Source organism: Varanus komodoensis, unplaced genomic scaffold (genome assembly GCF_004798865.1).
Source record: "Varanus komodoensis strain SLA01 unplaced genomic scaffold, ASM479886v1 scaffold3, whole genome shotgun sequence".
Taxonomy (NCBI): Eukaryota; Metazoa; Chordata; class Lepidosauria; order Squamata; family Varanidae; genus Varanus; species Varanus komodoensis.
In genome coordinates this window covers 50185109-50201220 of record NW_025335761.1, presented here as the reverse complement: position 1 = coordinate 50201220, position 16112 = coordinate 50185109, and the positions used below count along the sequence as shown (strand labels likewise).

The 16112-nt window shown below is 40.2% G+C and overlaps 1 protein-coding gene across 3 annotated transcripts in view; it reads left to right on the top strand.

Moving 5' to 3' along the window:
- BCL11B (BAF chromatin remodeling complex subunit BCL11B) overlaps positions 1-15092 on the top strand; it is a 166592-nt gene extending 151500 nt beyond the window's left edge. For 2 of the 3 annotated variants that reach the window (XM_044436567.1, XM_044436566.1), the window contains exon 3: positions 4100-15092. In XM_044436567.1, coding sequence (XP_044292502.1) covers positions 4100-6111 — 2012 coding nt within the window. In that variant the 3' untranslated portion in view covers positions 6112-15092. The remainder of the gene's footprint in view (positions 1-4099) is intronic. The other variant, XM_044436568.1, reaches the window with a different exon arrangement.
- Positions 15093-16112: the final 1020 nt, after the last annotated feature.

The window sequence follows — 16112 nt, the reverse complement described above, 5'->3', positions numbered from 1 at the left end:
GGAAGTAGAAACAGGGCTCTGTCTCCTCCTGAAAGTGCCATCCAGTGAAGCAAATTGCTGATTAAGACTGCATTTACCCTCCTCCATGGTGCTCTTGTTTGATCATATTTTGTGTTCCGACCACATTCTAACACACAATGAAATTAAGGAGTCTTTGAATACCAGGACCTGGATAAAAATACCATTATAATGTTCTTGACCAACCTTCTGCAGCAGTGCAAATATGATGTATTTGGTTGGTCCTTGTGAGAATTACATTGTGAGAATTAATTAGAATTGCATTCATTACTTTGTCTTAATCTGTTAATATGGGGGTAGGAAAAAGAAAAATCCTTCAGGTGTTTGTTAGTAAAAAGATTTATTGTGAAAACATTGTGTAAAAACATTTAATTAAAAAGATAAAGTAGTGAGGATACACAGGCGTATCCATTTTTCAGGCATGTTTATGGAGAACTTACACAGCTCCCTATGGAAATATGATTAAAGTTGGCCATTGCATCCAGTGTTGAAATGTCTACTTTAAAATAACATAGGAAGGATCCTAGCAAGCTTATGCACAGAATGTGGGTTTTCATCTAGCCCAAATAAATGTAGTATGGCCCACTTGTGTGTGAAATATTTGTCAGCCTGGATGAACCCTAAAGTTTGCAGAAGTTTTAAAAAGGCGTCAAAAATGAAGGTGGACCATCATTCTGCTTGGTAGTACAGAATATTATAGGTCTGTTTGTAGGGAGAAAACTGGGAGAACGGAATTAATATTGTGAAAGAGCATATTGCTGGCTAGAACATAGAATAGGAGCATTTTGCTGCCACAAGTCCCCCTTGTGTCAATAGGAAGTCCAAGTGACTTGCATATCCCCTTTTTCCCTCATGCAAAACCACACTAACAAGGTGGCAGTAAATCAAGATTGTCCTTCTAGCAAAATGTTTGCAGAGCAGGCACTCTGAATTATTAACATATAGGGATTGCTTTATAACATTATCTGACCGTTCCTGAGCATTTAAAAAAATACTTAGCAAGTTTTAGCATATAAAAATGTTCGGAGTGCATCTTCAAAGACTTTTTGACATTGTTCTGTTCTTAAAAGTGAGCATTCACACTGCTCAGGGCAACTTCGAGGCAAGATAGCCATGAAGTGATAATATGGAAATGAACAGGTTTTTTATTATTATTTAAGTATATAAAAATAAAGGGGTGTCTAGGGAGAGCCTTTGCGGGCTGTGAAAGCAAAGCAGAGAGGAGAAGAAGAAAAAATATATAAGTGAATCTGTCAGAGTCTTGGTAGCTGAGTAGCCTGCAGTCAGTTCTGCCATTGTGAACAGGGGGCTGCCAAACAGAAGAGTTTAGGGGCATGAAAGCGAAATGAAAGAAAAACAAAGGAAAGGACCGCTACTGTTATGACCGATAACTCATCATATCACTGCGTTGTGCTGGTAATGCACACTAATAAGCTGGTTTTGAAAGGGAATCGGGAAGCAAAAGTGAAATGGATTCATTCTCTTGCTTGCATTTCAGAGGTTAGATTTTGTTGTTGTTTAATGTAAAGTATTAAAAAATATCAGCTGCATGCAACAAATGCCAGTGGCTAGCCAGCTGCCATTTTAGGCCTATTCCCCCCCCCTTTTTTTTAAATCATCTGTTAGACTGGCCTTAGTCTGTGGCTTAGTTCATAACTCCTTTTCTTGAGGTAAACTCTTTTTCTGTTTAATGAAGATATATGTGTGTCTGGGGATGGGAACAGTTCTGTTACTCGGTGGGCTAGGATCTGGGATTTCTGAGGGAAAATAGAGATACTTAAGAAATTTTCTCTTTAACTTTAAGGATGGAAGACTCAAAACAGCTGTGGAGAATCAAGGCATTAATTAGAGTGTATAAAATGGAGGTTAAGGGTGCTGCACACTCCTTGTTATGAAACTATATGACCTTGTAAGATTTTGCTCTTCAGTTGCAGTTAGATCATACTTCAAAAACAGCGCTTTATTAAAGTCCATTCAAGGGTGAGCTGAGGTAAAACATATTGTTAAAAAAAAAGCTTTTGACAGAATATGCTATATATTTTAGCCTGCCTCAGTGATTTCTGTCACTTTTTATACTACACATTGTATTGTTTAAGAAACATTAAAGGTCTAGACTTCTTTTGTCACATTTAGTCTCAAGAAAGAATAATTTAACTATGGGAAGTAATAATAGGAGCATTGATGGTTGAATCATCTTAAGAACTGACATAAAACACCCTTTTCTCTCCGCCAAATGCTTCAGTTTCTGAGTTGATATTCAGGGACTCTTCTTAGTCTATAGTCTTGGTGTATAATATTGGTATGATTTCCTGCTAGAAAACATCTAATTGTGTCTCTTGGTCTTCTGGAACAATATATAGTATTTGGGATCAGCAGGTGGCCCTTGCAATTTGATGTTCTAGGTGGGGTAATGGTGAAGAGAATCACCCTTCACCAGAAATCTTAAGTTGTATCATTGAGATAAATTGTTAAATTTCCTAAAGTAGATCTAATAGCTCGCTGATACTGGATTTTCCAGCTGGTAACATTCTTCATGTTCGCTTAATGCCTACCTTGGCCAACACTTTGTTAGGATACAAGGAGTCTTACGGGGCAGTATCATTTACCTGGCTTCCCTGTTTATCCGTTGACTAGTTTTTATTTCATAAAGTCTTAGGGTCTGCCCATATAGACAGTTGCTTATTTATGTATGGGTACAATTAGATTAAATGATGTCAGTCAGATTCAGGGAGGAGGACAGGGTGTGAGTCTTCATACAGGATACACAAGGCATTCAGACAGTTGTTCGAGCCTTATTTCTGCCAGCCTGGAGAGCAGGCATCCAGATTTTGGTGTGTACATGGCTAGGACATGCCTGTAAGTCAGGGAAGGGCAACAGAGTAGCATGTATCATAGGGCATCATAACCCACCCCCATTGATGAGTGGAGAAGCCATTTGGTCATTCAGCCATATTCATTCAGGTTCACTTCCATTCATTCATTCATTCATTCATTCATTCATTCATTCTGTCTTGAAAATTCTAGGGATTGCATCTGTAGTCAGCATGTGTGGCATATTCCATAGATCACACACTAGAGGCTTGATGGCAGTATCCAACTACTGCTGGACAGTGGCTTTTTTTTCTTTTTCGGTTAGCTGTTTGTGCAGAGGACATCAGGTAAAATTATAGCTCCTCTTTGTGGCTGCCAGGAATAGCTAGCTGCTTTGGGAAATGGCATACCTAATTTCTGAATCTGGAATTTAGCTGTATCTAGGAAGTTGCTAGGATCTGAGTCTCACAGTGGAAGTGACCCTGTTTAAGATTATGATGAAATGTTTGCATTGTGTGTCCAGGGATGCCAAAATCCAGAAAGTTTCAGCTTGTTCATACCTGCCATTTAAAAAATTCCAAAGCAGGAATGCTTTTAAAAGTTTCATTCAGTTGTTGAGAGGATAAAGCAAGAGTAGATTAGAAGCACAAACAAGACTGTTAAAAATTCTGGCTTTTCTGTATTGAATGATGAGCTCTGGTTTGAATACTTTTATATAGAACCTACTTCAAATGTGGCCCAATAAGGACATTTGACTGGCACATAGAAGAACTGTATTCTAAGCCTGCCTAGGGTGGTCTTGGCAACAGTAGAGAAACAGAGCTGGCAATGGGTAGGAATGGTCGGGCAACTGCCAACTCATGCCTTAGCAGAGATTTACTGTAAAGAACCCATGGAGTTACTCCTTCTTCTCATTGTTGCAACCTGGTTGTTCACCTGCTTCTTGCATTGGCTCAAAGTTTTCAGTGAGAAGGAGGATCTCAAAATAATGCTGCCCACTTGCTCACCGGATCTCTGCTTGCTAGCAAGTTGTAGCAGTGACGAGAAAGAGGTTGAGGAGCCATAGCAGTTGATGACAGTCACTGAGAGGGAGGCCCCCCACTGCTTAAGAGCCTTTCAAAACTTGAAGTTGGCATGGCATATGAGCCTACCGAGCCTACCATATAACTCATATCATTAGTCCATCTAACTCAGTATTGTCTGCAGTGAATGGATTTCTCAGTGTGTTTCTTTTCTAATAATTCTCCCTCTTTCTCTCTTTCTTCTGTAGGTAAAGATGAGCCTTCAAGCTATATTTGCACAACTTGCAAGCACCCTTTTAATAGCGCTTGGTTCTTGCTTCAACATGCCCAGAACACGCATGGATTCCGCATCTACCTGGAAACAAGCCCTTCAAACAGCTCCCTTACTCCACGCATCACCATCCCTCCTCCTCTGGGACCCGAGACTGTTGCACAGTCCCCGCTGATGAATTTTCTTGGTGACAACAACCCTTTTAGCCTCTTACGAATGACAGGTCCAATCCTGCGTGAACACCCTGGTTTTGGTGAAGGTCGACTCCCCAACACACCTCCCCTCTTCAGCCCACCACCTCGTCATCATCTGGATCCACATCGCCTTAGTGCCGAAGAAATGGGGTTAGTTGCCCAGCATCCCAGTGCCTTTGACAGAGTCATGCGTTTAAACCCCATGGCAATTGAGTCGCCAGCGATGGATTTCTCCAGAAGGCTTCGAGAACTGGCAGGGAACAACTCCACCCCTCCGCCAGTCTCTCCCAATCGCAACAACCCTATGCATCGCTTGTTAAATCCTTTCCAACCAAGCCCTAAATCTCCTTTTCTGAGCACCCCACCATTGCCACCAATGCCCCCAAGCAGCACTACGCCTCCCCAGCCTCAGGCTAAAAGTAAGTCTTGTGAATTTTGCGGGAAAACGTTCAAGTTCCAGAGCAACCTCATTGTCCACCGGCGCAGTCACACAGGAGAAAAGCCCTATAAATGCCAGCTCTGTGATCATGCTTGTTCCCAAGCCAGCAAGCTAAAACGCCATATGAAAACACATATGCACAAAGCTGGGTCCATGACAGGGAGATCAGATGATGGACTGTCTGCTACAAGCTCCCCTGAGCCTGGCACAAGTGAACTTACTGGAGAGGGACTCAAGTCTAGTGAGGCAGACTTCAGGAATGAAAGTGATCCTTCTCTAGGCCATGACAATGAAGAAGAGGAGGAAGAGGAGGAGGAGGAAGAGGAGCTGGAAAATGAAAGTAGACCCGAGTCAAGCTTTAGCATGGACTCCGAATTAAGTCGTAACCGAGAGAATGGTTCCAAATCGCTGCCAGATGAAAAATCACTTGTCCTAGGAAAAGTCATAGAGAATGTAGGCCTCGGCACCATCCAGCAATACAGTGACATGCTGGCTGAAAAGCAGAAAAGGGGTGGCTTCATGAAAAGGTCTTCAGATCAACGAGATCTCTGTCCTAGAGACCTTTGTCAGAGAGACACGGGTGATGAAGACTCGGTAGCTGGAGAACTTGACCGCACTGAGGAAGGGACAGTCAACGGGAGAAACTTTGGTCCAGGTGAACCCTTCCCAGGTCTGTTCCCTCGCAAGCCAACCCCCATCACAAGTCCCAGTTTAAATAACTCGTCAAAAAGAATAAAAATAGAAAAAGATTTGGACTTGCCACCAGCAACAATAATACCTTCTGAAAATGTTTACTCACAGTGGCTGGTAGGATATGCAGCATCAAGACACTTCATGAAGGATCCTTTTCTAGGATTCACAGACTCCCGACAATCCCCCTTTGCAACTTCTTCTGAGCATTCCTCAGAGAATGGAAGCCTGCGTTTCTCCACTCCACCAGGCGATATGCTGGATGGCGGTCTCTCAGGGCGCAGCGGGACGGCGAGCGGAGGCAGCACGCCCCATATCAGTGGACCTGGACCCGGTCGACCCAGTTCAAAGGAAGGACGGCGGAGCGATACATGCGAGTACTGTGGCAAGGTCTTTAAGAACTGCAGTAACTTAACGGTGCATCGCCGGAGCCACACGGGAGAGCGGCCTTACAAATGTGAGCTCTGCAACTATGCATGTGCCCAGAGCAGTAAGCTGACGCGCCATATGAAAACACATGGCCAGATAGGGAAGGAGGTCTACCGCTGCGACATTTGCCAGATGCCCTTCAGTGTTTACAGCACCCTGGAGAAACACATGAAAAAGTGGCATGGCGAACATTTGCTGACAAATGATGTCAAAATTGAGCAGGCAGAAAGAAGCTAAGGCCCCCAATGGGTTAAAATCAGGGGTCTAGGTAACATTTAAGTTGTACAGTTTAACTATTGCCAACTGAGAATAGCTGACCTAACTTGCCTCCATAAACCTAACTTAGCATAACTATGGCAGGTGCCAAAATTTGGCACTTAAATATAACCTGTGTCTACAAAGTTCTATTAAACCTGAGGATTGGTTAAGGCAGTAAAAATTGTGAAGCCTTTTAACTGTGCAATAATTTCTGTATTTATTGGGTTATTTTGTATTTTTTTATTTTTGGCATGTGCAGGTACTTTTTTTTAATACATTTTTTCATTTTTAGATTTCTTTTACATTTTTTGTTGGGTATCCCATTTTAATTTTCCCCAGTTGTAACCTGAGATTATTTGCATTACAGGGGGAGATGCATATCAATTTAAATTATAATTTTAGAGGGCCGCTGCTTTGTTGAATCTTATGCTAAGCATGTGTAATTTCTTGTGAAGAAGCCATCATTTTAAGTAATAATTTTTTCTTTATTTTTTTCCTTTGCTTTTTTTTTAAAAAGGAAGAAAGAAAATCATTTGAAAATTAGGAAATATGACATAATACCGCGGATAACAATCTTAAAAATTGTAGCACTTTGTTTTGGATTTGGATCTGTAGCACTGAGGATGCCACTAAAAATAGAGGCCTTTATTGGAAAAAAATTTGTTTTGCATACTTCCAGAGTAGACATAAAAAGACTGAAAAAGAAATGGGCACAGGGGTTTTCGAAAGGCAGCTATATTCATAAAAGCAATAGCAAGAATTGTGCATTATTAGAGGGAATTTGTTTTGTTACTTATGACTTGTTTTCACCTTTCTACTATTTTTTAATCTTAATCAATAAAGAGAACTTGAGAGCCCTGACCAGCTGCAGCTGCAAGTGGAAAATTTAGAAAGCTCAACAGAAAGGAAACCTGACTTGTTTTTCTCAGATGTGCCAGTTACTTTGAGGCCTTGTTCACATTCAGCATTGCGCATGTGATAATTAGAATTGCCACTTCATAGTCTGAATATGTGACAACTGCTGTAATGACCATTCCATAGCAAATGCAGCCATGGACCAGTTCATGTTTTTATTGAACATTGGTTTGTCTTACAAGTGCACGTGCCTGTGTGGATGTGCACACATGCCAGTGCACAGAGACACACAGTAATGGTAAAGGATTATTTCAATTAGAATTGTCATTCTGTAAAAAAAATCTTAATGAATTAATCTGCACAGATTTGCCTAGTATTCAAACGGTGCTTTTGAAGGGGAAAAACCAGTTTCTTTTATGTTTAGATGGTATGTGTATATATTACAGCAGGTGCACATCTTAAAAGAGACATTCCATCTTGTGTGGGAATGAAGGGAAGGGCACATGCTTTGCATGCAGAAGTTCTCAGGCTCAGTCATCATCTCCAGGTGGACTGGGAGAGACCCCTGTCTGAAATTTCTCCCTAGAAAATGTTTTCCAGTCAGTACTAAGCTAGACTTGCTGGACAGCAGCTTCCCATGTTCGTAAGGGACATATGCCTCTTCTATTACCATACTTGCTTTCTGCAGTTTTTAGAAGTTGTTCTATTAAAACCATTTTAAAAATAACAATTGCCCGATTAATCATGGATGCCTTGTTCTCTACAGGCCTTTGCATACTTTCCTGGGAGTAAGCCCAGTTGAAAACAGTGTAACTCACTTCTTTGAGTGATGTTGCATATCTGTTAAAGAGAGTTTTACATTTATTAACCTAATCAATTAATTAAGGTTGCATCTATAGCACTAATACATATGATTGGTTTGGTCTGAATGTCACCCCAATATCACATCAGGCAGTTCAGTGAGAGATGATTATATTTATGCTTATTGATGCTCCAGTCAGTTATACTTGCCTAAGTACTACCTTTGCCAGATTCCCTGGATGAACTAAACTCCAGTGTACTACTCCAATACCTTTTGAACAGCAATGCCACAAAATTTTATTCCCTGGGATACATCCATGTGTCACTATTGGATGCCAACCAAGTAACCTTCCAGAATTCTCAGTTGAAATGAGCATGTGGAAGGCATATTCTTTTATGGATTGGAGCCTGCTGAACAGAAAGCAGAGCACAGGAATTGTCTGATCTCGCAAAGAGATGTAAACAGTGCAGAAATATATTGGTACCGGTGCTTCATAAACTGGTCCTTAAAGGTCTAGAGTTTGGGATAAATACTATATCACCAAATTTGAAGATGACACCAAGAGATTTACAGTAGTTTAAGCAAAAAGGAAGTGCAGAAGACTGCAAAAGGTCTATCCAAATTGGCAAACACAATTCAGAGTAACCAAAATTGGCAAGAGCAGTACAACCCAGGAGAGAAAGCCTTATTTTACATTATCTGCTGATGAGGAACTAACTTGGGCAACTTCAAGAGGGGATTAGACAAGTTCATTGAAGCTAAGGCTATCTGTGGCTACTAGTCATAATGGCTGTATGTTCATTCTTTTGTTGGAGTAGTAGACCTCTTCATACCAGATGGAAAGGAACATTATCAGTAGGCTGCTATTATACTCAATGTTTTTCTTATGGGTTTCCCCAGGCATCCAGCTGGCCCTTGGGCAAATAGAAATCTGGCCTTTGGTTTCATCCAGCACAGTTCTTCTTATGTTAGCATGTATCAAGTTTTCCTCTAATCTTACTCACATTTGGTATCCATTGTATGGGTTCCCAGTGCAGTGCATTCTGGGAAATCTCCCTTGTGCATGATTTTTTTTTAAAAAAGCCCTCTAACTGGCACCTGTTGAGAATGTTTATCTCAACCTTTTAGCTGTGAAGTGAGGCAAGAAGGGGAGCAGGACTCTTTCTGGTCACATTGTGGAGGGGAGTGTTAACCCCCCCCCCCCATGCATAGTGCATTCCAAGTAAGATTTTCCTCACCACCTGCGCATAATTAGAGGAACACTTGATAGGTTGTTGCATGCTCTGTATCCAACAAGCATCTAGTTTGGCCCTGAGTTTTTTGTAACAAAAAAATAGACTGCCACCATTTAAAAAAAAATCATGATAGGGTTCAAGGTGTCACAACATTTGTTTTTCTTTTTATACCAGCATGGCGTAAAATTAATAGCTGAATAAGGTCAGAAGTTCCCAGAAGACCATAAGATCCAATTTCCCAGCACACTTTAGCCCATCCTAGTCAACTCAGAAAACCCACATTAAAGTGTGCTACTGGCAGCATGTAAGTAAACCTCAGCATGCCTTGCAAATCGGTGACTCCAGATCTCCGAAGCCCGTGTGCCGAATAAAATCCTTTCCTCAGGCTGCGTACTCAATCCAACCCGAGCAGCAATGCCTCCTGTGCTCCAAATATTGTAGTCATACAGGATTATTTCAACCCCCTTGGAGCTTTCATCTCTCCCAGATTAATTCACAGCACAGTGGGAAAAAGCTCGCAATATGTGTGCAAGCCATTCATAAGTTTACACCCACATAGGAGGAAGGCATTAGTCCCTGTGTAGTTGTAATTGTGTGGAAGAAGGGAGTAGGTGTTACCTGATAGCTCCCTCATTGTGTCCCCTGCTGGCCTTGATTCCCTCTATCATCTCTGTGTTTGGGATCTGTAGTAAGGAGTCTGCTGTATTTGCAGAGGTCCTCCAATAATGTAGAACCCTGAATTATTGAGGGCTTCAAATCATGGAGGAGCCTGTGTGCATAGTGCCCCCTCTGTCGTCATGGTTTCCCAATAGAAGGACAATAAGAGCTAACAGGATATAGTGGCACAGTCTTCTTTCTCTCCAGATGATCATAACCACTTATACAATAACCCCTGAATAGAGTATATTTATTTTGAAATGACCCTGCTTAAGAACATCTGATTTAATAGTAAGAGTACATGGTCCCTAACTTTGCATTGCCCAATTAATAGGTTCAATATTAGTGGTTGGCAAGCCGAATGTAGTCCACCAGCAAGATAATGCTGTTCTTGATGCTTCTCTGGAGTGCAAAAACAGATTCTCAGATAATGCACAATTGTGTTATTGTAATGAAAAGAGGTAAAGATCTGCAGACCACTTCTTTTTGGAATATTTCCATTTAAATAATTGAGAAATATTGATAAAATGTCTGTTTAACATTTGGGGAGTACCGTCTTTGGAAAAGTATTAACAATGAAAGGGTATACAAATTAAGCTAAACTCTGCATTTGACATCACAGAACTTGAGGCCTGTTTTAGACAGAAGAACTCATAATTTATTGATTTAAAACATAATGAAGAGCTTTGACATTGTAAACTAATTTTACCTTTTTAAATTTCCCTGCATGCCTGCCAGTTCAGTTCCAGTTGCATTTTACGCATTTGTTAGGGTAACAGGCTGTCCTTATCTTCTTCCGTTAGGCTACATAGTCATGGAGACTCTTTCAGTGGAAATGCTGAAAAACCCTTTGAATTTTACTGAAGTTACTGGATAACTTCAGTGTTACTTCTATTTGAAACTATTGTTTGGCAGTCTTTTTCAAACTTTTGCCTTTTTCTAATAGCAAATTAACCCTGTGATGGAGACGGTGGAGTCAGTGGAAAGACCCCCATAGATCTACAGCTTACAGCATTTCTTTGGAGAAGGAATAGGCCAAATGTTGTAGATTAAAATTTAAATCTAGATTGGCTTTTCTATGATTTAGCCCCATGATTACATGCAAGATCTGAATGCTAGGAGAGTGAGAAATGCCCTTGTGACCTTTTCCCTCCTCCTAGTTCAGTGTGTGTATGTTGATTGAGCTGCAAAGTCTAAGCTGTATGCGTCTTTCCATGCTTCTTTACATATGTTGTGTTGATAATAGGTTCATGGAACAGTGGGATCTATCTTATTTCCATGAGCTTTTTGGTCTGCAGATGTATCTCTCACATGAGCATACATACTGGGACTCCATAATGGCTAAAAATCCTCCCTTTTCTAATCAGAATAGGTGCCCTCATCCAACCACCTGTCTTAATTATTTTGTTAACCTGCGATAGACATATATATATACTTACACACAGAGAGACACACACACACAAACACAGCATAATTTGAATTACCCTGATCTAGTCTATCCAGACAGTGGACAACATCGTAAAAGCTACACATTTTGATTCTGTTGACCCGCACTTTAAAACTTTTTGTTTGCATTCAAGACCAGCGGCTTCTAAACAAGAAATTACAGCATCTTTGTCTTTGCTTGGCCCAGAGGTGGGTGAAACTGTTAAAGGGGGACATCTGAGATTAAGTGTCAGTGTTGCTAAGCGTGGCATTCACAATACTGGCACTATAAAGAAAATAATAATTTATTGGACAGTTTTTCTACTGCCATTTGATTCGATGTGAGTGCCTTGAAAACTGATCTTCCTATTGAGTCTCTTGAGACAAATGCAAACATTTTTGTGAAATGAAAAGACTTTTAAAAAAAAGTAGAACAAGAAAAGTATGTTCTTAGGTTTTAAAAACAAACAAAAGAGCCACATTTACTTTAAAAAAAACCCGGTTGAAGATAGTGGACATGAAAATGCCATAAGACCCAATCAAATGAAGATGTATATCCAGCACAACTTCGGAGATCCATTTGCTGAATTGTTCTCAGCCTTTCTCTTTTTTTTCAGGACAACGCTGCTTAGGAAATGGAATGGAAATGATTTACTGCTGAATTAAAACTCAAATGACACAAATTGCAAGTTGTTATCATTGAATGAAAAAAAAATTCAGGAACAACGGCTAATTTTTTTAAAAGTTAAATTTAGTGCACTCTGTCTTAAAATACGTTTACAGTATTGAATACATACAAGGGTAAAAAAATTGTGTGTATGTGTGTTTGAGCAATCTCTCTTTTTTTTCAAAGTTTGCTTAATAGGTTATTAAAATGCCATAATGGCCATGTGTATATTGTTTTCTTTTGGTGACGGGGTTTTAGTATATATTATATATATTAAAATTTCTTGATTACTGTAAAAGTGGACCAGTATTTGTAATAATGGAGAATGCCTGGGCATTTTACAAAACCAGAAAGAAAAAAAAAACTTTTCTCTTTTTTCCTTGAAAATGTTGCAGTAAAATTTTAATGGTGGGTCTATAAATTTGTTCTTGTCACTGTAACTGTAAAGTCTGAGTTTTAGTAATTTTTTTTTCTGCCTTGGGTGTTGAATTTTTATTTCAAGAAAAATGTATAGAAACTTGTATTTGGGGATTAAAAGGTGACTGCTACACCATGTAGAAAAAGTATGTAGAAAAAATGCTTAATATTGTTATTGCTTTGCAGATTAAAAAAAAATCACATTTCTGACCTGTACCTATTTTTATCTTCCCCCGCCCCATCCCCTCTTCTGGAATGGATATTGATATTGGTTGATTCATATAATGTAGGCACTTGCTGTATTTTTACTGGAACTTGTAATTTTTTAACTGTACGCTTGTCCTTTTAAAGGGATTTAATGTACTTTTTTGTTAGTGAATTTGGAAATAAAAATAAAAACAAACAAACAGGCTGCCATAATATATTTTTTTTAATTTGGCAGGATAAAATAGTGCAAAAAAATTTGTATGTCAAGACCTTATTGTACAGAAGGAAAAATGAAAGGGTTGTTTGACGACCTGTGGGTAAGAGAAACAAAACAATTATTATTTTTTATTATTATTATTTTTTCGGGGGCGGGTATCAGGTTTGGTTTTGTTTGGATTTTTCTGTTCACAATTTTAGTTTTGTGTATGTATGTATGTATATATATTTTTTCTGTCAGAAATGGCCTACAGAAACAAAGCGCTGTTCCTACAGGGCAGTAGAAACGTTAAAGCCGCCTGGACCCCTTGTATCAAGGCCCTCCCAGGCATAGTTGAACTAGGATGGATGGCTGTCACCTGTTGTTGTTAACTGAAATTCAAGTTTTGTGAAGACGTTTGACGTAACATTCCACAGATGCCCCCTTTTTTAGACACAGGGTGGTGACCTTTCCTGGCAAATGTTCTAACCCTGCTCCTGAGTGCTTAAGATATTCAGTGCTCCTGGCTTAGATGGCGCTGACATCTGTTGAGGGAAGAAGGAGCTGTATCCTTCCACCATCCCTGAAGAGGAGATCGGCACTGTTAATGCGCTCTGTGCCGACTCTCTGAATACTCGTTCGGACCTCAGCCAGCCTGATCTGCTGCAAGGCCCTCCATTTTGTACAGCACCCTTTTGCTTGAGAGGTGTTTGATCTGGAGCCCTTGCCTGATAAGGGCACCTGTGCGTGACCACCTTGACCCCCCCCACCCCCTCACAGCTTGCAGGTGAAGCTGTTTTGCAAGGGGGGAAAATGGAAGTGCAGCATTCTATTCTGTTGGTACAACTGTGAATTGGATTAGCGTTTAAAAAAATGGTCCAGGCGCATCCCTGCTGTCCCCATCCCCCACACTGTCAGAAAGGGACCATGTACAGGTTTTGCCAATCTGTGTTCTTTTGTCTGCTTTGCTGCTGTTGACTCCTAATTGTACATTCCATAAATTTCTCCGATATTTGAAGGACTGGGATGAAATTCTGTGCCTCTAAGTTGAGTGGCCCTCTTCCGCAACAGCATTTATATTTAATTGGGAAAGGCAGGCAGGGGGAAATACTGATGTGGTGTTGCAGTGCTAGTGAAAATTTTAAGGAAATGGCTCATAAGCCAGGTATGAATTACAGGCTGTAAATATTTTTTAAAAGGAAAAATGGGGTGGGGTGAACTCACGATGGGGAGAATTCAGAATTCGCTTCTCAAGGATGAGCCCAGGAATGCAAGTAACTGCCAAAGGAAGGTTTCTGAGAGGTTGGAAAAATCTCTGGAAAGGGGGTGGGAGCTATGGGTTGCAGAGGGAGGAGCAGTTGGTGAGTATCACATTCCCAGTGAATAAATCATGGGATTTATTCCTGATGAACACAAAAGAATCTGAAAGAGCAGTTGCAGCTTTGCGTAGTGATTTTCCACAGTATTCCAGAAACTCTGCCTTCTCTTAACATGGAGTAAATCCAGAGAATCCAGTGGGGCATAGTTTTGGTCAAAATCAGGCATAGAATTTTAATCCTTAGATGTCATTTTATCCCAAACCAATTCCACTAAAGTGAATTCACATATGTGAGTACCACACTGCCTTTTTCATTTTGGATGAAGCAAGATTTCAACCACTGCCAGCCATCCTATTACATCACTTGAATTACTGTGAACCCAGTATCAGCCACTCCAAAGCACAAACATTGTGTTCAGTGAAACCACAATGCCCCCACTCCTTTTTTGCTTTTAGGAATCCTGCTTTTTTACAAGGCCGTAAGCACAATATAGCAGACATACTCTAGTTATCTCTGCTGTTATAACAATTGTTACACTGCTAAAATCAGCAAAATTAATTACATTAAGTCAGAATAATTCCATACAGCAAAGTTCTGTTTCAGTTATAATCAGTGGTTGACACATTTCTGGTGCAGCATTTTTTGGGTTTTTTTTTTCCTTTTCAAGGATCTGACACGAAAAATAAAGTTGTACCCTTTCATTGTATTTCAGCATTTCATCCTAGTCCTGATTAAATACAGTCCAAGGTTTTGTTTTTCACAGGCAAACTCATTTTATGGTGCTCTTTGTATTTTAGAACTGCAAAGCAACGTAACGTTGATTTCAGTTGTTTGCATTTGTACCAGCAAGGCAAACTATTTTTATTACCTTTTTCTATTACTTACTGTATGAGCTTTCATTGTTTACTTGGAGGTTTTGTCTTTCACAACAAGTTTGGAACTATTTATTATTGCTTGGTATTTGTGCTCCGTTGGAAAACAAAATTGGAGCACTTTTTTATGGATAAAAAATGTTGAGATGGCAGGAGGTCATTTCAATATCACTTAGTGAAATATTTATTGTTCCTTTTATTCTCTGTACAAGACTTTTGGCCTCTTTTCCCCCCTTACTGTCACACTGTTGAGTTCAGCATGTGTCTACCATTTCATTTGTACGCTCGTTCAAAACAACGTTTGTTCCAGTTTCAAGTTATTAAAAAAATAAATTGGACATTTGACTTGATCTCCAAATATTGTCTTCACTGCTTATTTGGAATTGGAAGGAGTTCGAACTAACATGAATGAAAGACTCGCATTTTGTCTATTTTTAAAAATTATCTTAGGTTTGGATTCAAGAGGAGTGGGTGGGAAATCTTGCTAGAGCCACCACTTGACCCAAAACATTGTTCGCACAAGACAGGCAGAGAGAAAGCACTATTTAGAAGAACTCACTGTTGAGTTCACTTGTCAAACTCCCTGTTTACCTGTTCTGCCCTTGCTGTTGTGCAGATGCAGTTAAAATGAAGGTTTACCATCTTAGGGCAAAGTGACCCTGAGAACAGCATCAATATGACTCCAGTAATAAGAGAATAAAGTTATCTCTTCTAATACAGGGGTGTGGATTGTTAGACTTGGGTGCTAAATCTGGCCATCCATCCTTTTGTGTTATCCCCTCCAGGCTGAAATGAACACTTAGTAAGGCTTAGTTACTGGATGTAAGAGTTTAAGCACCAAAATGTTGGGAAAGGGATTGTAGTTTTGGCCTTGTTCCTTTGCCTTGCCCGTCTTTTGCTTTTACCCTTCTCTGTCCCTGAGTGCAGTTCCTGAGAGCTCCGGAGCTGAATGTGGCTTTCAAGCTGAAATGTGATTGCCACACTACCCATGACCTGCCACTGCCAGGGGTCAGTCCCATCTTGAAGTATTATGTCGGATTCCATCTTTTGAGGCTCCATGTTTAATTTCATTTCTTAGCACCTTTGGTTATCTTACCTGCAGTAACTTCCAATAAAATTAGGAGCACCTGGGACATGGAGCAGACTGCTAGAGAGGCTTTTTGCCTCTAGCAAGAAGACCACTGAACCAAAGGAGCAACCTAAAAAAAGTCTAAGCAACTGAGCAAGAAGTGAACCGGGCTGGAATAAGAACTTGACAGGCTGAGAAATAGCAGCCCATTGGAACCTGAAGGGTGGATCACTAACCATTGCAGAAGGAACACCATGAG